Source organism: Stenella coeruleoalba (genome assembly GCF_951394435.1).
Source record: "Stenella coeruleoalba genome assembly, chromosome: 18".
NCBI classification, from domain to species: Eukaryota; Metazoa; Chordata; class Mammalia; order Artiodactyla; family Delphinidae; genus Stenella; species Stenella coeruleoalba.
The window spans coordinates 21,300,877-21,323,811 of record NC_137164.1 but is presented as its reverse complement, the minus strand read 5'-3'; the positions used below and the strand labels follow the sequence as shown (position 1 = coordinate 21,323,811).

The 22,935-nt window shown below is 38.5% G+C and overlaps 1 protein-coding gene across 1 annotated transcript in view; it reads left to right on the top strand.

The window, feature by feature from the left end:
- GTF2F2 (general transcription factor IIF subunit 2) overlaps window positions 1–22,935 on the top strand; it is a 159,290-nt gene that overhangs the window by 79,543 nt on the left and 56,812 nt on the right. The window contains exon 5 of the mRNA XM_079903380.1: window positions 7,056–7,137. Within this exon, the coding sequence (XP_079759506.1) occupies window positions 7,056–7,137 (82 nt within the window). The remainder of the gene's footprint in view (window positions 1–7,055; window positions 7,138–22,935) is intronic.

The following is a 22,935-nucleotide window of genomic DNA, read 5'->3' as shown; positions in this document are numbered from 1 at the left end:
CTTGATTTCACTTTCAGATTTTTCATCATTAGTATATAGGAATGCCAGAGATTTCTGTGCATTAATTTTGTATCCTGCTACTTTACCAAATTCATTGATTAGCTCTAGTAGTTTTCTGGTAGCATCTTTAGGATTCTCTATGTATAGGATCATGTCATCTGCAAACAGTGACAGCTTTACTTCTTCTTTTCCGATTTGGATTCCTTTTATTTCCTTCTCTTCTCTGATTGCTGTGGCTAAAACTTCCAAAACTATGTTGAATAAGAGTGGTGAGAGTGGGCACCCTTGTCTTGTTCCTGATCTTAGTGGAAATGCTTTCAGTTTTTCACCATTGAGGATGATGTTTGCTGTGGGCTTGTCGTATATGGCCTTTATTATGTTGAGGAAAGTTCCCTCTATGCCTACTTTCTGCAGGGTTTTTATCATAAATGGGTGTTGAATTTTGTCAAAAGCTTTCTCTGCATCTATTGAGATGATCATATGGTTTTTCTCCTTCAGTTTGTTAATATGGTTTATCACATTGATAGATTTGCGTATATTGAAGAATCCTTGCATTCCTGGAACAAACCCCACCTGATCATGGTGTATGATCCTTTTAATGTGCTGTTGGATTCTGTTTGCTAGTATTTTGTTGAGGATTTTTGCATCTATGTTCATCAGTGATATTGGTCTGTAGTTTTCTTTCTTTGTGACATCCTTGCCTGGTTTTGGTATCAAGGTGATGGTGGCCTCGTAGAATGAGTTTGGGAGTGTTCCTCCCTCTGCTATATTTTGGAAGAGTTTGAGAAGGATAGGTGTTAGCTCTTCTCTAAATGTTTGATAGAATTCGCCTGTGAAGCCATCTGGTCCTGGACTTTTCTTTGTTGGAAGATTTTTAATCACAGTTTCAATTTCAGTGCTTGTGATTGGTCTGTTCATATTTTCTATTTCTTCCTGATTCAGTCTTGGCAGGTTGTGCATTTCTAAGAATTTGTCCATTTCTTCCAGATTGTCCATTTTATTGGCATAGAGTTGCTTGTAGTAATCTCTCATGATCTCTTTTATTTCTGCAGTGTCTGTTGTTACCTCTCCTTTTTCATTTCTAATTCTATTGATTTGAGTCTTCTCCCTTTTTTTCTTGATAAGTCTGGCTAGTGGTTTATCTATTTTGTTTATCTTCTCAAAGAACCAGCTTTTAGTTTCATTGATCTTTGCTATTGTTTCCTTCATTTCTTTTTCATTTATTTCTGATCTGATTTTTATGATTTCTTTCCTTCTGCTAGCTTTGGGGTTTTTTTGTTCTTCTTTCTCTAATTGCTTGAGGTGCAAGGTTAGGTTGTTTATTCTAGATGTTTCCTGCTTCTTAAGGTGTGCTTGTATTGCTATAAACTTCCCCCTTAGAACTGCTTTTGCTGCATCCCACAGGTTTTGGGTCGTTGTGTCTCCATTGTCATTTGTTTCTAGGTATTTTTTGATTTCCTCTTTGATTTCTTCAGTAAGTAGCATGTATTAATAGGCCTTGCCCTGTGAACCACAGGCAGAAACTGCTAGGAAAAGATTTTAAATGAGAACAGTGGAGACTGGTAGGAGTATTAAAAATGGTTTATCTTTTAAATGCTCTTGCTCTGTTGAAATATTATTTCTTTAGTCCTTTTCCAGCGAGGGTAGACACAGGTGTGATGTAAGGAAGAATCAGGAAAGTAGCCTCAAATCTCAAGAATCAGTCCAAAATCTTGGTTCTAACCTTGTCTGAGTTTTAACTTGAGTTGGAAGTGCTCTTAAAGGCCTCCACATTGAACTGGATCGAGTGGTCTTGTGGAAATGAACGCCTGTAACTTCCTGATGCCCAACATCTTCTTAACACCTTACTTCTCATTACTTACATGCCAGTGCTAATAGACACCCTTCCTGTTTACTTCCACTTTAACTTTTTCAAACTAGCCAGGCCCTTAACTTGTAAAAAATGCCAGTCATTTGTTTCTCTTGGGTTCCTCAACATAGAGTATGTTGGAAGGTCCAGCTTAGAACAGAAGTTTGTATATTTTCAAGTCTTGGACAGCTTCTCAACATTTTCTCATCGTCATTTCAAGAAACAGTTCTTCTCTAATTTCTACTCAAAGAAAATTTAATTGTATCTAGGTCTTTTAGAAAGTATTAGGGCAAACAAAATAAATACTAATGAAATGATAAAACATCCTCAGATGGAGGGGAAGGCCAGTTTTGTTTTGTTTATTTTAGTGAGAGAGAATTGGAGGAGATCTCAGAGATCCCAGTGACTTTATTATACATATAGATGCTGAGGCCCAGAGATGTAAAGTAATTTCTCCAAAGTAACACCGCTATTTAGAGACAGAATCAGAACTAGAACACTTCCATTCTTGTTATAGGATGCACTTTGTGTAACTACCCTTTAAAACTTTCTCTCAATTGTTTTCTGAAACTAGGTGGCAGGATATAGATCAATAAAATACCATCACCAAAGGTGTATGTTCATAGTCATGAGGATTCTTTGGGTTACAAGTAGCAGAAACCAATAAGCAAACCAATCTAGCCCCAAAAGCGAGGGAGGTGAGAAAATTTAGAAAAAGATCCTGGAATAGTTCCCAGAATCTAAAGAAGAGTTGAATGAACGGCCAAGCCTAGGGAAAGATAGGAACCAAGCCATGGCTGGGCTTTCAGTAGGATGAGCCTATGTGGCTTCTCTTCAGAGTGCTGTTGTGACCATGTCCTTCTAGAGATTTCTGAGGTGGAGTGACTCTGGTATGGGTCCCTTAGTTTAAAATTCTGAGAGAGACAGACAGACAGAGAAACAGAGAAGAGACAAAAGCCATTGCTCATGCTGTTCCCACCACCTTCGGTGCCCTTCTGCTTCACCTCCCAGTCTAAATCCTACCCATTTTTCCAGGTCCAGCACAAACATTGCTTTCTCCATCACAGCTCTTCGTAATCCCCAGCTAGACACATTCTCTTCGTGTCTGTGTGTTTTAATCCCAGTACTCTGTGTCTCTGTCAGTAGATTATAACCCTCATAAGCCATGGCAAATTCTGCGTAGTACAGTAGATCCCACAGCCTTTATGGAAGGACTGGCAGTCCTTCCAGTAGTTAAACTAAAAGGTAGGGAATCATAAAAATGATAATAGTATATATTCCTACTGCCTGAAACATTTTAAGACCCACAAATGTACATTTAGTCACCAGTGTACATGCAGGACAAGGCCTTTGCTTTCAGTATAGGGTGCTGACAAGCATCTGATTTCTCTTTCCTGTGAAAAGTAAACCCATAATTTAGTTTCGATTTTCAGTTTTGGTTTCTTTAAAAAGGAGCAAAAACTTAGGCACTGCGAAACAGTATGAATGCAGAATCCTTCTAGACTTTTATGTTTCTCTTCTAATCTCTAGTTGTCTCTCCAGTACCTAATTTGACAGATTTTTAGCAACTTATCTTTATATCACATCTTACAAAGCATTAAACCTAGTTTTTGTAGAAACATCTCCCTCCCCCATACTCTTTTTTTTTTTTTTTTTTTGCGGTATGCGGGCCTCTCACCGCTGCGGCCTCTCCCGTTGCGGAGCACAGGCTCCAGATGCGCAGGCTCAGTGGCCATGGCTCACGGGCCCAGCCGCTCCGCGGCATGTGAGATCTTCCCGGACCGGGGCACGAACCTGTGTCCCCTGCATCGGCAGGTGGACTCTCAACCACTGCGCCACCAGGGAAGCCCCCCCCCATACTCTTAATTAATGGGATTATGTAATATATAATCAAATTGCATAATTACTAACAGAGTAAAACTAGCATAAACAAGTTCTGCATAGTTTGAGCAGAAGTGTGTGGGAGTAGTAGAGATTAACCTACTACCCACTAGTGTATAGTGAGCTGTGGGCATCTGTCGCCATAGTTAAGATGGGAACTGGCAGCCTTGGTAATCTAGAAGTGGGTTAAGTGGAGGTCTATCACAAGTGCTTCTCGTGTGTTAAAGTGATTTGTATGCCTATCTCATCATCCTACTAGACCAGAAGCTCCCAAAATGTGATCTGGAAACCACTGGGTAGAGGGGTCCTGGAGACCCTTTAAGGGGCCTGTGAAATCAAAGCTATTTTTGTCATAATACCAAGCCTTTTTTTGCCTTTTTCACTCTGATTTTCTAAACATTTTTCAGTTTTAGTTGCTAGTGTAATCAATATCAGTAGTAAACCCACATAAAAGGTTCTTCGGGGTTCCTCACTACTTTTCAGGCATATATGCCGCACGTTTGTGAATGGCTGCACCAGCCTCTACTGCTTGAGGGCAAGAGCCAAGTTTCATTTATCTTTGTTATTCCTGATGTGTTTTTGTATTATCTTTTACATAAAGGCACTTAGTAAATATTTGATAAATATATGAGCAATAAAAAGATTATTTTTCAAGTATTTACAGTCTTTCAAACTGGGCCAATGAAGTAGTCTTAAGTCACGATTCCTGTTTTAATGAATATGATCTGTAATTAACAGCAGTGGTGTGCAAGTGGGTGCTTTCAAATGCCTTAAAATGGGATATTTAATAGCTTTCCCCTGAAATCTTAAGCAATGTTTTGGAGAAGAAGAGAAGCATGGTTTCGTGGAAAGAATATGAAAACATGTTCCTGTGAGGCTTTAAAAAGTGTGTGACACCTTTAAATCTTGCTTAGGGGGCTGTATTATAAGTAAATTGGTTTTTAAAAAACTTACTTAGGAAGAGAGCGGGAATGGCAAAGAGTTAACAGAGATGTGGGGTTATTTAAGAGCAGCCAATTGGTAGAAGTTTTCATTGCTGCTGATGAAGACTTTTCCTTTCATTTGAGAAGCATTTGAAGGCTATTTTAGATTTGAAAAGGGGATGTGATGGACAGAAAATCATGGTTTGGGGAGGTGAATTTTACTGCTTTGTGTGAGTGAGCTTGATTGAAGAAGAGTGATGAGTGGTGGCCAAGTTGAAATGGGCAGGTGCTTTGGATGCTTTTAACCCTTTCAGGTATTATGTGTGGAACGTTGACAGCAGAAACCTTTAACTAGAAATTAAACTCATCCTGTCCACCAGGAGTAGGTACAGATGAATAAGTGGGGAACATTCACAGGTGGTGTTGAAAGGTAGCTTTCTAGTATTCAGCATTAGTAAACACCTGGATATGTAACTAAATTATTTTCAGAGACAGTATTCCAGATCTATTTTGTATTTCAAAAAGGATTAATTTATGTTTAAAAAGTGAACTTTTGGGGCTTCCCTGGTGGCACAGTGGTTGAGAGTCCGCCTGCCAATGCAGGGGACACAGGTTCGTGCCCCGGTCTGGGAAGATCCCACATGCCGCGGAGCGGCTGGGCCCGTGAGCCATGGCCGCTGAGCCTGCGCGTCCGGAGCCTGTGCTCCGCAACAGGAGAGGCCACAGCAGTGAGAGGCCCGCGTACTGGGAAAAAAAAAAAAAAAGTGAACTTTTCTCATGCGTTTAAGACATTATAGATTGGAATCTTTCCCAAATCTTGTTATTGTTATGGCAAGAGTTTTTCTAGATACAACTGTCAGCTTCAGTGGAGAGGCATGCTCAAATATAATACTTGGTTTTGCTTTTAGAAAATTCAAATTTTAATCTTATTAAATTCATTAATAAGAGGAAATTACTTTTAGATATTTAAACTTAAATTTAATATAAAATAATTGCAGCCTTATTATTATTTCCTTCCTGGCATATTTTGGTGTAAGGTAGACGTGCTTCTCATCATTGCTCTTTGCAGTCATCTGTCAGCCTCTAATTGAGGTTTGTTGCACATGTTACATTGAATTATTGAGTTACTGTGTGTATTAGTACTTAGGGGCTATAATAAGGAGTTCCTAGATTTTGGAGGCAAAATCGAGAAAGGTCACCATAAGAAAAATTTTCTAACATAAATCATGTGGGCATGGTTCTATCTGCATTCTGTGTTTTGGTCAACTTATCTGTTCCTCCAGTGAACTGTATGCTTCTTGAAGACAATACTGTATTTCAGTCATCTTCGATTCTGCAATGCCTAGATGGTTCCCTTCACATCGTAGGCATTTAGTTAATGTTTGTGGAATGCATGAGGTCATTCGCCCTGAAAAGATGGATCATAAATGCATTGCTGATGAGCCAGAGGAGTTCCTGAATCTCTTCCAGAAACCTGGGTGAACTCTCCTGGAAATACGACTGAACCATAACTGTTCCTAACCATAGTCATACATTTCCAGACTGCAGTAAAGCAGATACCATCGTGGGTCAGCCATACATGCATTATCAAATAGGATGAGGTCTTAAAGTGACTTGGTGCCTAGTAGGTATGCAGTAGGTGCTAACTTTTGTTTTCTCTTGAATTCTGTGTCAGGGTCACCATAAGAATTCTTACTAATGGTGGGAAAAATTGCCCTTCTGTTTGGACAGATATTCATAGCAGTTAAAGGTCTAGTTTAGACACATCATATTAATCATTTTGCTGGAAAATAGAAGTCAGAGCAACTGGCAGGCAGAACTGGTACACAGTATAACCCAACCAAGGACCTGCCTAGTTCCACAGTATTTTCTAAGCTAGCTGTACTGGTCACCGTGTATTCTAGAATTTTCTTTTTTGCACATATACGTGTGTGTGCCCATGCATGCATATACGTGTGTGTATGAATTTTTGATTTAGTGCTTTAGGCTAGCTGTGTTTTCAGAACTTACTTCTCTCCCAAAGATGATATAGCTGCCACACCCTTCAAATTTTTACTTGATTTTTATGCCCTTTTAAGCCACTCTCTTTAGGAAGAGCTAAGTGTATAAAAGCTGTTATTGGCAAGGGGCAGCCCAATACATAAACCTGACAGAAGCCCAGTTTTTTACTAGCCAAGAATAAGGTTTTTTACTAGCCAAGAATAAGGTTTTTTTATCAGAGAAAAATGATACCAATGATATTACCGTAAACTTAAAAATATTCCTTTTCTTTCCTTGATTTTTATTATTAACTATATTTGATTGTAATCATTGTTACCTTGGTTAGTATGTCAAAATACAGTCTTGAACGTGATAAATGTTATTTCTCAATACGTTTGTTAATTTTTGTCTTTCCATTCAAGATAAGCTTTCACTGGAAGGAATAGTGGTACAAAGAGCTGAATGCCGACCTGCTGCCAGTGAAAACTACATGAGATTAAAGAGGTTGGTGTTTTTTAACTTTAAAATAATACCTGCTATTTCTTTTTGGGGATTGAAATACATATATTAGATTGTCTATAGACTGCATGAAAACTATGGTTATTGTTGAAAGTGTTTTCTTCAAAGGTTGTTTGGTTTTAAAACCAAGTAAGAACAAACTTCCAGTTATAAGATAAATGTCATGAGGATGTCATGTGCAACATGGTTACTGTAGTTAATAATACTTTATTGCACATTTGAAAGTTTACTGAGGGAATACATCCGGAAAGTTCTTATCCCAAGACAAAAAAAAATTTTTAACTATTACCTATGCTGGTGGAAGTTAACTAGACTTATTGTGGTGATCATTTCCCAAAGTATACAGTTATTGAATTGTTTTCTTGTACACCTGAAACTAATATAATGTTGTATGTCAGTTATACCTCAGTTTTTTAAAAACTCAAGAGTTTCTTTGGCAAAAGAACTTTCAGAACCTGGGCTGTTAATTTGGGGTATATTAAGCTACTGTGTTAATATAACCTGGAATCAAATTTTTTAAATGTCTTTTTCTAGTTGTCCTTATAAATCTTGATTCTCCAAAGACATGTAATAAGATCTTTGTACTATTTTATTTTCAAGGGCTATAATTTTCCCATGATGAATATGTATCTAAAATACTGTACATTAAAAAGCAAGTATAGTTAGTTGCTAGAATACCATCCTTTTCTCTTAATCTACAAAGAACTTTTTAGAAACTTATGACTTTGTTAGAGATTTTGCTTAGGGGTCCTTCCTCCCCACTTTAGTACGTGGTTAACCTTTTGTAATTAATATTTAAAGATTATGATCGTGAATTCTTGATACTTCAAACTTTGTGACTTTGAAAGAGTCAACAGTTTTTTAAACCCGGAAGAAATGTATTTATTGTACTTGCTTTATAGTTTATATTGAATGTATTTCAACCCCATGTAGTTTAGAATTACATATTTTTTCATTTACCCAGCACTTACTACGTGAAATAGTAGTGAACAAAACAAATAAAAATCTCTACCCTCATGGAACTTACATTTTAGAAGATTGTAGCTGCTCAGAACTGGTAGTTGGGAGGACACTTCCAAGTGACAGCAGCAGCCCTTATGGATATCCAAACTGGCTGAGCTGGATCAGCTCTCAGTTTCACATTTAAAAATTTTTTCCCCTTTTCTCAATTAGATTGGAAGTCTGTCTCCTGGGAATGAAACAAAGAGACTGGCTTTGTCCAATAATCCCTCTAATTTCAGTGCCTCCCCAGGGCAAGTAAAAGGATGACAATCAAAATGAAAAATTTTTATAACAGTAAATAACTTTGGAACACAGGCAGATGCGTCTCTTTGTTTTGGGCCTATAAAGTTTATTATATAATACAAGTCTTCTTGAGAATTTTTCTTCAAATAACTACTGAAATTGGAAAATGCAAAATCTGATTACTCTGCTGCTTGCCAAGATATTTTTCTGTGGTCTTAATTTTCTTTAAAAGTTTCTAAAAATTTCTGATGATGAGATCAGGCAAGTCACCTGCTGTGTTTATGAAATGGCTGTTTTTTCCTTACCAAAAAAGACATTACAATTGTTTAGCCTTTTGGAGTATGCTAAAAGACCAGCCATTATATATTTCAGTTACTTCAGTGACTCGAGGAAACAGGGTGATTCAGGAGATGATAATTATGTGAGTTAGATGCTATATGACATAAGTCTTGAAGGCTGAGATTTTTTTTGACCAAGTGGAAAAAGACATGAGTAAGAACACTTTCTACACAGAGAGACATGTAGGTACAGAGACCCGGGGAAGGCATCAGGGACCTGTGTGTAGTTCTGCAAGCCTGGAACGCAGGGTTCATTTGGGGCAGAACAAGCAGAAGCTTCAGCCCTTTTTTGAACTGTGAACTTAAATATCCAAAAGCCTGGTTGGATGTCCAGTAGACATTTCAAATATGTCAAAACCTGAACTCCCAGTCTCGCCCCTCAAACCTGCTCCACCAGCATTCGTTCTCATCTGAGCTCATGCGAACTCTGTCCTCCCATTTTTCTTAACCCATAAACCTTGGTTGCATTCTTGACTCCTCTCTCACACCCCACATCCAGTGTGTCAGAAAAATCTTACTGACTGTACCTTCAAAATATTATACATCTGCAGTCTGACCATTTCTCACCACCCACATGATCTGCCGTTGTTTCTCACCTGGATCACGGCGGTAGCCTCCTAGCAGAGTTCCTGCTTCTACCCTTGCCCCACTGGAGTCTATTGTCAGCACAGTAGCCAGAGCAGTTCTTTTAAAACCTGTCAAGTTGTGCCGTTCCTCTACTCACATGTCACTTCCAGTGTTTCCTGTATTACTCAGAATAAAATCCAAGTCCTTATAATTGTATACAGGGACCTACATGATCTCCCTACCATTCTCTTCCCCTTCTCCCCATTCAAACTTCCTGCTTCCCTCCCCCTCACTCACTCTGCTCCATCCACACTGATCTCGTAACAGTCCACGAGCACAGGCACAGTTCCATATGAGGGTCTTTGCACTGGATGTTCTTTCCTACCTGGAACACGCTTTCTCCAGACAGCTGCATGGCTCACCTCGCCTCTTTCAATTCTCTCCTCAAATTCTACTTTTTCAATAAGGTGTACCCTGACCACCTTATTTCCTTCTATGCTTGTATTTTTTTCAATAGCACATATCACCTAATGTAATTTATTTACTATATTTATTACCAGCTTTGCCCTAGTGCAGTTTAAGCTCCCATAGTTTGTTTTTTGTTTTGTTTTGTCTGTATGTGCACCTACTTTGTTCACTGATACACACACGCATACCCCCAAGTGTCTAGAATAGTTCATGACATGTAGCAGGTAGTCAGGAAATATTTGTGGTTTTTTGTGTGCTTTTTTTTGGTTTTGTTTTTATTTAATTAATGGCTGCGTTGGGTCTTCAATGCTGCGTGCAGGCTTTCTCTAGTTGCGGTGAGCGGGGGCTACTCATTGCAGTGGCTTCTCTTGTTGCGGAGCACAGGCTCTAGGCATGCAGGCTTCAGTAGTTATGACATGTGGGCTCAGTAGTCGTGGCTCACGGGCTCTAGAGCTCAGGCTCAGTAGTTGTGGCACACGGGCTTAGTTGCTCCGCAGCATGTGGGATCTTCCCAGACCAGGGCTTGAATCCGTGTCCCCTGCATTGGCAGGCGGATTCTTAACCACTGCGCCACCAGGGAAGTCCTAGGAAATATTTGTTGAGTGAATGAATGGCAGGACAAAGGTTGAAATGTTAGTCTCATATGCTTGTTAAATTACTTGTTGAAAGGTCTTACATGCTGTGGTGAGAAATTTGGACTTTGTGTGCTTTTACTATTAGGGAGGCACTGAAGGATTTTAAGCTGATGGAAAGCGAAGGGATTTGTGTGTTACAAGAGTCATTCTGGCCATAGTACAGAGATTGAAACCAGGGAGATAAATTAGAGGCTGACGTAATAGCCCAGGTACAAAATGTCAGAATGACTAAACAAGGTGGTTAGGCAGAAGGGAGATGAGAAACTAGGTTCTGAGGATATTTGGAGGTAGAGTTTGTGCGACTTGATAAACTCATCTCAAACTTCCATGGTTGGGCTTCCCTGGTGGTGCAGTGGTTAAGAATCCGCCTGCCAATGCAGGGTACCTGGGTTCGAGCCCTGGTCCGGGAAGATCCCACATGCTGCAGAGCAACTAAACCCGAGTGCCACAACTACTGAGCCTGCGCTCTAGAGCCCGTGAGCTACAACTACTGAAGCCTGCGTGCCACAGCTACTGAAGCTCGTGTGCCTAGAGCCCGTGCTCCTCAACAAGAGAAGCCACCACAATGGGAAACCCGTGCACCGCAACAAAAAGTAGCCCACGCTCCTCACAACTAGAGAAAGCCCGCGCGCAGCAACGAAGACCCAATGCAGCCGTAAATAAATAAATAGATAGATAGATAAATAATTTAATTAAAACTTCCATAGTTGTGGGACAGGGGATTTCTCTAGGACCAGACTGATGGTGGTGGCTCTTGTGTTGTGGCCTAGATACGCGTCCTGCTGTGAGTCTCAGACTGGCTCCGTACCATCCTGTGCAATGCATTGACAAGTCAGAGGGATAAAGAAGTCCTTACAGTTTAATTTAAATCCTGGTTGACAATTTACGTAAAAACTTAAAGAAGCAGGAAGTACTTAAACTTCAAGAAGCGTAACAATGGGTAAATTCTCAAAATAGGAAAGTAATCTAAGTCATAAGTTGTATCTCATGTGTTTTGTTTATCATTATTCAACATTTTCCAATGTCTGCTGTGATCTCTAAGGTAAGATTCAGTTTTAGAAAAATCACTAGATACTGTTCTTGCTCTAGAGAGCTTTTAGTCTTTGAACCTCAAGAAAACACACACAGAGGATTATTTAAAAATATTTATTGACAGTGTAGTGGGGGAGGAATAGAAATGTTGTGGTGCTATTGATGTAAAGTGGAAAGACAGATTTTCAGATGTGGGTGGGTGATCTCAAAGTGGAAGTGTTTGAGAACAGAATTGGCAATTCAATATTTCAGATATCCTGTACCTAGATATTTCATACACAGGCTCAAAGTTTTTCAGGGCCTTCTTCTTCTTTTAATTAATTTTTTTGTTGTTGATTTACAGTGGTGTATTAGTTTCTGCTATACAGCAAAGTGTATCAGTTATACATATACATGTATCTACTCTTTTTTAGATTCTTTTCCCATATAGATCATTACAGAGTATTGAGTAGAGTTCTCTGTGCTATATATATATAGTAGGTCCTTATTAGTATTCTATTTTATATATAGTAGTGTGCATATGTCAATCCCAGTCTCCCAATTTATCCCTCCCTTTCCTCTTCCCCTTTGGTAACCGTAAGTTTGTTTTCTACATCTGTGACTATTTCTGTCTTGTAAATAAGCTCATTTGTACCATTTTTTTAGATTCCACATATAAGCGATATCACATGATATTTGTCTTTCTCTGACTGACTTCACTCAGTATGACAATCTCTGGGTCCATCCATGTCCCTGTAAATGGCATTATTTTGTTCTTTTTTATGGCTGAGTAATATTCTGTTGTATATATGTACCACATCTTCTTTATCCATTCATCCATTGATGGACATTTAGGTTGCTTCCATGTCCTGGCTATTGTAAATGGAGCTGCAATGAACATTGGCGTACATGTATCTTTTCAGGTTATGGTTTTCTCCCGATATATGCCCAGGAGTGGGATTGCTGGGTCATATGGTAGCTCTATTTTTAGTTTTTTAAGGAACCTCCATACTGTTCTCCATAGTGGCTGTGCCAGTTTACATTCCCACCAACAGTGTAGGGGGGTTCCCTTTTCTCCATACCCTCCCTAGCGTTTATTGGTTGTAGACTTTTTGATGATGGCCATTCTGACCAGTGTGAGGTGATACCTCATTGTAGTTTTTTTTTTTTTTTTTTTTTTATTTTTTTAAACATCTTTATTGGAGTATAATTGCTTTACAATGGTATGTTAGTTTCAGCTTCACAACAAAATGAATCAGTTATATATACACATATGTTCCCATATCTCTTCCCGCTTGCGTCTCCCTCCCTCCCACCCTCCCTATCCCACCCCTCCAGGCGGTCACAAAGCACCGAGCTGATCTCCCTGTGCTATGCGGCTGCTTCCCACTAGCTATCTACCTTACGTTTAGTAGTGTATATATGTCCATGCCTCTTTATCGCTTTGATTTGCATTTCTCTAATAATTAGTGATGTTGAGCATCTTTTCATGACCTTTTTGGTCATCTGTATGTTCCCTTTGGAGAAATGTCTATTTAGATCTTCCATCAGGGACGTCTTCTGACTGCCTACTCTTTAATGACATTCAGGGTTTTTTTGATAATCTGGCTCTTGTCTCACTTCCTGGCTTCATTTTCAGCTCTTCTCCTTTACATAGATGTCCGATAGTTATATCACACTACAAGTTGTTTTCCCAGATGTACTAGGCACTTGTACATCTTATGGCTGTGTGATATGTTGCATCCTTTATCTGGAAGACCTTAACTACCTTCTGCTAAGGGCTTTAAAACCAACCCAAGTGTCGCTTACTCACAGAAACCTTCTCATATCTTCCACTCCCCACTCCAGTCAGGATCTGCCTCCCCTGCGCCTTTCCTATGTTCCCACATACTGTTCTTCTTTAATGGTATATATAAATGTCTATGTTTTCTACTACTTAGGTGTACATAGTTGCATCTTCTACAAGATTATAAACTTCATAAGAGCAGGAACTGTGAGTTTTATTTTTCTTCCTTTCTTTTCCGTTTTTCCTTCCTCCTTTCCTTTTTGTATCTCAGCACTTGGCATAGCACATTACAAATATATAAATATCCAGAAGTATCTGTTGGGTTGAAATTGATTGAAATAGAAATGAATGGCAAAACTAGGTACGGAAACATGGAAATCAGCAGCACTCAGCTGCTTTGATTTTTTTTTTTTTTTACCCAGAGCTACACTTGAAACCTGGACTTGATTTTTCAGTTCATTTACATGTGCATGTGTGTGCACGTACATACACACACACATCTTGCTTTGAGAAGAAAGTGATTGTAAAACAAATACAGAACATTTCGTCAACAACGAAAAAGGTTTTCAAAGTATAAAATAAGAATTGAATAGACTTCCATTTACAGAGGACTAGAAAAGAAAGCCTTTGTATCAAAGACCTTTCTTTCCTTGACTTAATTGAGTGAGGTTTTTTCCTGAAATCAGTGAGATTTTACTATATTATATTTTAGCAAATAGCAGCTGAACTATACTCCTAGTAATGTAAATGGGTATATACAAAGTGTATTTTATATAATACTCTCTAAGAACGATGTGTTGCTTTGGTGGGAATTTAATTTTAGTAGTAGATTCTTATTACAGCTCTCTGTCATTAAAATTTAGCTGATAAATTAGCCAAATGTTATGAGAATTATAACTCCCATATTCATCAAATGTAAGTAAGATTCTGTTAGTTTGTAAGAGTCTGTCATTCATTTAAATGAAGGTGGAAATTAGTATTGCAGTAAACCCAAGAAATATGTAAACCTTTGAATCAGTGAAATTTAAGCCAAGAAAGAAATGAATCCTGTGCTATAATTTTCTTTTGTCCAAACCCATCACGTATATAAAGTTTTACAAAAATCCATTTAACCATGCAAGAAAATCTAAAAATCAAATGGGAAAAAAAAAATTTCCAATGCTTCTAGTACTTTCTCTTTATCTGACATAAATTTGGATGGATTTGAATGATATTTTATTAGGAGGAAATTTATTTTGAATTGCTAAATGTGAATATATTTAAAATAGCTCATATCTGATGTATTATGTAATTAAAATTTAATTTGTATTGTTTCATTAACTGTAACTTTACTAATGACCTTGAGTTTTTCCTTAATGGTCAAATGATAAATTATGTAATCAACCTATTTATAGTTCATATTGTACATTTTTAAATGTAAAGGGACATAAATATAAGACAATCATCCTAACCTGTTTTCGTGTAGGAAATCCTAGTAATAGGAAAATATATGGCTTTTTAACTTCTGCATGTTTTTGTCACTAAGTCATCTAAAAATATTTGTCTCAAAAATTTTTATTTTTAGTTCTTTCAGTGTTTGTGGGTTTTCTTCAAAAACCTAATAAGAAAAGCTTTTCCCTTTGGGAACAGAACATTGGCTGTAGATGGGTGGAGAAAAGAAAAAGCAGTTTTTTTTTCTATTCTGAGACACCAGACAGAGGAAGCAAGTTGTGATTCACATTCTCTCCTGGGGAGAAGTTACCTTGCTGTACCTGCCTAGATTCCTGATGCTTCATATTATGGTAAAAGATGTCTTAGAACATCTTATTGTAAGGGAAGTGGAAAGGACCCTCTCACTTAGTAGCTCTTTACGTAATTTGTGGGTGATGTGATTCATGCCCAGAGAAGTTTCTGCAAATAAAATTTTTGCTTAATGCAATAACAGCACTGAAGCATTTTCTTTTCACCATATTTAAACTAGTTTTTGAATATATTTAGTCCTTGTAATTTTTATTTTTCTTCATATATAAATTACATAAAGAATAATTATTTTATAAATGATATTTCTTATATATTAGGATGATTATCTTATAGCTATGTCCCTTTATATTTAAAAAAGTACAAAATGAGTTGTAAATAGGGTAATTACATAATTTATCGTTTAAAACAGGATACTTTTAAGAATGAAAGTAGGCCTAACCTGAGAGCTACACTGAGACAGCAGTGTAAACTGTCCCACATAAACTGCGATGTAAGATCACCCTTATTGTGAATAGCCTGGATATATTAAAATGCTGACTTTAAAATGAGAACTTAAAGAGTCAAATAATGAAAGTTCTGGCAGTTAGGAAACATATATCAGAGAATCTAGACTAGAAACTGCTATGGCTGAACATAAACTGTTGTGTGAGTCCCAGTAGCCACCCAAATCTGGGCATATGACAGTGCGATGTGAACGTTTAAATGTATATTTGTATAATCTTAATGTAAATTTGTAGATAAAGTTTATTAAACAGCAAGATGAATAATAAACTAAACTTAGCTTTACAGAAAATCACTTTTCTGTTAATCCTAAATAAAAGGTGAGGTTATAGAAGTAACTCAGGGTTCGATAAAGATAATTTTATGACCAGGGAAATACAGTATTGGATTTTAGCTTTCTGGTGATCTTATTTGAAACAGATTTTATTGAACAGAGTTTCTGGTGAATGTTGAAGTTAATGGTTAATGTACTTGTATTAATTAGATGCTTTCATTTGTAAGTATCAGAAAACCCAGGGCAAACTGGCTTAAAAATAAAAGAAATTTGTTGACTCCCGTAAATTGAATCCAGTGGTATTGTGGGCTTTAGCCGTGGCTTTACCTGGGAGTTCTCAGTGTCCTTAGTGTTCGAGCTGTTTTGAATTTTCTGGGGTCTGTCTGTCTCCAGCTTGCCTGTTTTCAGACGGGCTTTTCTCCCGGTAGCAAGAGGGCTACTTGCAGCTCCCAGGATTGTCTACCTCATTCTTTATACGGGGCCTCGGGAGTTAAGTGACCTTGTCTTCAACCAACCATTAAACAGAACCCTTCACTTCCTTCTGTGGGCCAACATGGTTCTGAATTTACTTCAGAAACCAATAAATGTGTTAATGAAGGTGGGAAGTGTGCACTAATGCTTAGGGCCCACCTGTGGAAATGTACAGGAGGGAGGGTCAGTCCCATCAAACAACACATGTGGCTGCTGCTCAGTAGCGGGGGGACAGGGTGGGTGCCAGGGAGATAATGCTAAGATCAACAGCAAAACTCTTTTTACCAGAAAAGCATCTTAGGGATAAGAAACACTCATCAGGGACATTCGCACCCTTCATTGCTTCTCTTGAGGAATGACCGTCTTCTCTCTTGAAAGAGGGTCAGAACTTTTATTAGAAAGCAACTCTGTGAAGATGCCTTAATAATAGGGTAAGATGGTGAAGAGGTTGGGCTCTGGAGTCTCACTGCCTGGTTTTAAAGACTGGATTCCCCATTTACTGGCTCTATGATCTTGGGCAAAGTACATGGCCTTTCGGTGCCTTTGTTTCCTCATCTGTAAAATGTGGTAGTGGCATTTATCTGTGTTATGATAATGATTAAATAATACTATATATTACATGATGTGTCTGACACAGAGTAGGTACTCAATAAATATTACCCATTATGTTTATGACAGTTGCCTGAGTAAGTACTCCTGTCCTAAAACCCTCTGGAGATATTCCCAACCCAACCCGGTTTGTCTTAGTTCTCCTGATAAAAGAGACTTGCACACAAGGATTCTTTTTGAATTCCTGCCCTGAAGTAGATAAATTAGTTTAATCAAGTTTAAATTGGAAATAGAGCAGAAAGAGGACTAGAGCTAAGAAAAAGAATCTGAAGAATTTTTTTATAGAGTTCATGATAATAATCCTCTTTTCAAAACAAAAACCCTAAAGTAGTGGTTTAGAAGTTCCTAGATATTATCGAGATTCAGACCCAAGGAACTGAGTTAACCCTCTCTTCACAGTCTTTTCATCTACCCTGTTCTTGCCCTCAAGAACTCCTTAATGTGCCCACCACCATATATAGATCAGAAACCCATGGATTTTTAGTTTATAAATCTTCTACTGGATGTTCAGAATCTTTATGGAAATTGTAAAGGTTACTGATCCTGAAATTTTCCCAAGTTACCTTTGGAAACAGTCTTATCGTCCCCTCCTGCAGTGATACTTTAGCTGATGACTCTCCTGAGGTACCCAAATGTGTGACTTTTAAAATGTGGGGCTGTAAATCTTCTTCATCAAAGATTTTTTTAAAGGCCAGAGAACAGGAAGTCCTAGAGAGCTAACCCAAGAAGGCAGCTAACCTTCTTTGCCGTAAGTGTGCCCTTGTTCTCACATCCTTTCACCTTGAACTGCTCCTTTTTAACTACCATTTAAAAATGAAGCTGGATGTCTTCATTGAAGTACAATAATTTTTAAATGTATTATAAATAGATAGCTGCAGTAAACATGCAAAACTACCAGTGGGATAAAACGACTGTGAAAAGGTAGTCATGGTGTTTTATCAAGAAGTTTTTAAAAGACAGATCTTCATGGGGAATGCTTTTTGGTGCAGGGAAGCCTTCTGTTTTTGGCTGCATTGGGTATTTGTTGCTGCATGTGGGCTTTCTCTAGTTCGGACGAGCGGGGGCTACTCTTTGTTGTGGTGCGCAGCCTTCTCATTATGGTTGCTTCTCTTGTTGCGGAGCACGGGCTCTAGGCACGCAGGCTTCAGTAGTTGTGGCACGCGGGCCCAGTAGTTGTGGCATGCGGGCCCAGTAGTTGTGGCCTGTGGGCTCTAGAGCACAGGCTCAGTAGTTGTGGTGCACGGGCTCTAGAGCGCAGGCTCAGTAGTTGTGGCGCACGGGCTTAGATGCTCCGCGGCATGTGGGATGTTTCCGGACCAGGGCTCGAACCCGTGTTCCCTGCATTGGCAGGTGGTTTCTTAACCACTGCGCCACCAGGTAAGTCCCAATAATGGATTTTTTTTTCCCCCTACACCGTGAGGCTTGTGGGATTTCAGTTTCCTGACCAGGGATCGAACCCATGCCCTCGGCAGTGAGAGCACTGAGCCCTAACCACTGGATTGCCAGGGCATTCCTGGTGTAAGAAAGACTTCTTAGGGAGATTGACAGTAAAGATGTCCCTTTTCCCTCTGAAGAGCCCTAGAAGCTGTCCCCACAGCCCTTGAGCTGTAGGCTGCTCCTAAAGATTTACTATTCTGATGAAATAAGGATTTTCCAAATGATTATAAAAAGTTATCAGGAATATATTGATATATTAAAAAATTAAACCATTGGCATAATTAAACAACAAACAAAGGTTCTATGTAATCCTTCTTTCAAGTCCTCAGATATTTTTACCTTAAGATTGCAGGAGGAGAGGGATTTTTTCAGTATCTGGGTACCGTTGTCTCACCCTAAACACAGCTCGTCTTTGGAATTCCCCACCTCTTCTGCCCGCTGTCTTGGTGTTCCTGGGGCTTCTGACCCCTTCTACTCTGCTGCCATTGCAGCTCAAGCACGCACTAGAGCAAACCCAGTCATTATCAGTCTTCCCCATGTGCTTTCGTGTCCCACTGTCTGCTGTGCTCTTTCCTTGCTTTCCTGCTTTCCAGACTCCTGTTCGTCCTTTAAGATTCAGCTCAAATGTCAACCTGCACAACTGTTTCTCTCCACCCAAGATAAGTACCATTCCACCAAGCTCCTGCTTATACTTTTTCTAATAAACCACTAATCGCATTTTGCTTTTCATTCTACTTTTTATTACTTTTGTTTATATCTCTACTAGATAGTGAGCTCCTTGAGGTCAGGGTCTGTAATCTCATTCATGTTTAATCCAACAGCTTTATGTTCAATAAGTGCTAGGGGAGTAATTGACCAAAAATCAGTAGTTTAAAGTTAAGAATTTACAGTGTACCTTAATTAATGAATCTCTCCAGGATGAATACTCTTTTAAAAATGCATTTAGCTGTATTTAAGGTTCAAATTATAGGCCCTGAGAAACAGTATTGGCATGTGGTGGTGTTTGTACAAAGCCTCACAGCTTTGCAGGATAAAAAACCTCAATACACAATTTCTCTTTGTTCACTCACAATTGAAAATCAACAGGGCTAAACCTTAGGCAAAACTGTGAAGTATGGAAAGTTTATCTTTATTATCCCAGCATCTCCTTTTTTCATTTCTTTTCCTCTTAGTAATGCTGTCTTTACGCATCTATTTACTTTTTTTTTTTTAACATCTTTATTGGGGTATAATTGCTTTACAGTGGTGTGTTAGTTTCTGCTTTATAACAAAGTGAATCAGTTATACATATACATACGTTCTCATATCTCTTCCCTCTTGCGTCTCCCTCCCTCCCACCCTCCCTATCCCACCCCTCCAGGCGGTCACAAAGCACCTAGCCGATATCCCTGTGCCATGCGGCTGCTTCCCACTAGCTATCTACCTTACGTTTGTTAGTGTATATGTGTCCATGCCTATTTACTTTTTATCCTGCTCTAATCTTTTTTATTCTATCAATTCTGAATATATTTTAAGAATGAATGGGCCTAAGTCAAACTGGGTATTTGATTTTAAACCTTTTCTTACTAAATGTGAGATAATACCCATCAGGTTACCTGTTCAAGGTATTTGAGTGGACACATTTTTTTCACGAGAAAGGAAGAAAAGTCATTGAAATTATAGCATTTATAGGTTGGCCCTAAACACAGATTAAATATGCCTTTTTGTTTGTCAGGGGGACTTATCCCCAGGATAACCATCTGTGCTTCCTGGCCCGAGTGGGTAGATCTGGCCTAGCTGCATTTGTTGGAGATCTGTTCTGAGAATTTAAAACTTGCTGCTGAATGTGACCCACAGAAGTGGCCAAATGTCCTTAGGCAGGATCAGGACCACCACTAGTCTGTAGGATGTATTGTACACATTTTTAAAGGTGATCCTTCCTCAAGTGTTTTTATTTGTATCTGTCAGAAAATCATAGTAATTTACATATTTTGTTAAATAAGACATTACTACCATCTGCCAGAAAATTGTCATAATAATTACACAAATCTTTGCTCTCTCTGATGCGAATGTGCCCCTTCATGTGGCATCACTGTACACGCTAAACAGAGAAACCTGGGAAGGAGCTCTACTCTCTGGTTTGCTGCAGGCCTTCAGGTCCTGTTTTCTTACCGGTTGGCTTAAAATTTAAGTTGCTTGCCCGGTCCTTGCAGGCACTGGGTTTTCATCTCTTGGTCTGTGATTCCCTGAAGCACTTGAAAACTAAGGAAAGATACCACATCTTCCTTTATTAGGGAACAAGGGTCCCATTTAGTATGTTGAATCAGTAGGAATAATGATAATCAAGCCTTTAACTTACTGCTAGGACGAACTAATTTAAACTTTGGGATGATCAGGCTTTAAATATTCTTAGTAGTTAGTCAATCAAAGTACAAGAAAACCTGACTCATAAACATCTTATATACTATCTCTTTTTCTTGAGACTCTAATGCAATTGCCGTGGGATGTATTTGTAAAGAAAACTTGGATTTTTTTTAAAAGAATCTTTCAATTTATAAGTAGAGAAAGAGAAGATATTGTTTACAGATTTTAAAAGACTGTTTTGGGGAACTGATTTTAGGGGTCACGCACTCTTAAATGGCTTCATATTTATATTAATTAGATGTTTATTTTAGTTACTGGTTTTTTTTAGTCTTATTTCCATTTTCACAAATGATCATAGAGTCATAGAGAAGTTGTGATTTGCCCAAGCTCACAGTTTGTAAATGGCAAAGCTGGAATTTGAACTGAGATCTGATTGATTCCAGTGTGTTAGGTGGCAGGCTGCCTCTTCTGGCTTTTGTAGTTTCAAAACGTTGCCCGGCTTATCCGTAGGCAAAGGGAAGGGAGCTTGTTCTCTTTCTCTCGTCTCTTGCACTGGATGATCATTGCTCCGATGCCTCACAACTTACACTAATATCGTTAGGACCATAGTTCTGTTTCATTATACAATAGGATAACATTTATGGATTTATTATATAAAATATATAATGGCTTCATTGTTTCAGTTTAGATTTTTTAAATCAAATTGCAGATTCTACAACTTAAAAATGAGCTTTGTTAGCATAACTTGCTTGAATTTCAAAGCTCCGTGTATCTGTAGAAGAGAGGTAGGTATTAAGTGATTTTATGTCTGTGAAGTTTATTGTTTTACTTTTGTGAAGTTGACGTGAAAGTTGTAATACTTTGAGGTACTTTTGATGAACTAGTAGTTGTACCATTTTGAAGATCTAGTTCCCTTTAATATACCCTAGTATTACACTTGTCATGTACTGTATACTGATCTGTATGTGACTTTGAAGGCCTCAGAATGTCTGAAACCCTTTTTGTGTAACATGTTATGTATTTGAGGAAAACTGAAAATATGGAATTAACAATAATCATGTTCAGGCAGAAACTTTTCAAACTGAAAAACAGTAGACATGTGGGAAAAAACAGGGGAGAAAGATGTGGGCTTAGTAGTAAGCTTACACAAAACAAAATATGCCAATGAACGGTATTCCCACTAAAATGCAGTTCCATGAGGGCAAGACTTCCTGTCTGCTTTGTTCACTGGTGTATCTCTAATGACTGGAAGAGTGCCTGGCGCCTAGTAGGTGCACATTGAATATTTGTCGAATGAAGAAAGGAAGGCATGAAACTTAGGTTTTGTCTCACAGGCTTCCTAGGACTTTGATGACAATGAGTCATGCTTTTTCAGGCTGTTGCATGCCAAGTTAATTTATCTACTTCTGTCACTTCCCCATGCTTCGTAGCTTCAGAGTGTCATTTATTACTCATTTGCTCAACAGATATTTATTGAGCATCTAATGTATACTAAGCAGTGTAACTAACATAAAGCAACCAGAGCTTATTCGTTTTGGGGAATGGATCATAGCTGGGTCCTAAATAATAATTTAGAGTATTATATGATTATAATTTTTTATAATCATATTTTTTTGAGAAAAAATTATTTTCCAAAAACCGTGTTCTTTGTACTCACGATGTGACTTGTATTACAAAGCACAAATATTCCAGAAAGCACAATTTTTATTATTAGAAAGGACTGAACCATTTGGGTCACATCACCTTTTACATGAAGAATCACGAGTATTATATTACACAGATCTCAGGATCTACCAGGATGGATTTCCTCCTGGCTTACTCGGATACAGAATTTCCTGTAGATCTTTGTAACACATTAGCTGATAACTAAGGGGTTCGTATCAGCCAGAATAGCTAGGTTGTAGCCCAACATGATTAAAACCAAGGCCTTAAAGCAATTCACTTCTGATTTATGCTCTACGTCTAATGTTTGTTGGCAGTGTGTGTCTACCACAGTTATTCAGGGGCATGAAAGAGAGGTTGGCACAAGCAGTAAATATCAGGTTTCAGAAAATATTGACTTGGTAAAGTCAGAGAAAGGAGTCATAGTGTTTGACTAGATGAAGAGGGGGAGGGAGGGATTCTGGGTGGAACAGCACAGCATAATTTGAGATAAATCAGTGGGAGTGTTCTAGGAAACATAGTAGATCAGCCTGGCAGATTAGACAGAAGGCTGATTGTAGGGAATTTCAGTGTTAGACTGAACAGGCAGGCGAGCCAGTGAATCAACTGATAGAGCATATTTCCCTCTGAGGGAGGTCCCAGGTCTCCTTCATAGCTCTGTCCTTGGCACACTCTCCTCCCTTTGTTACTGTGGTC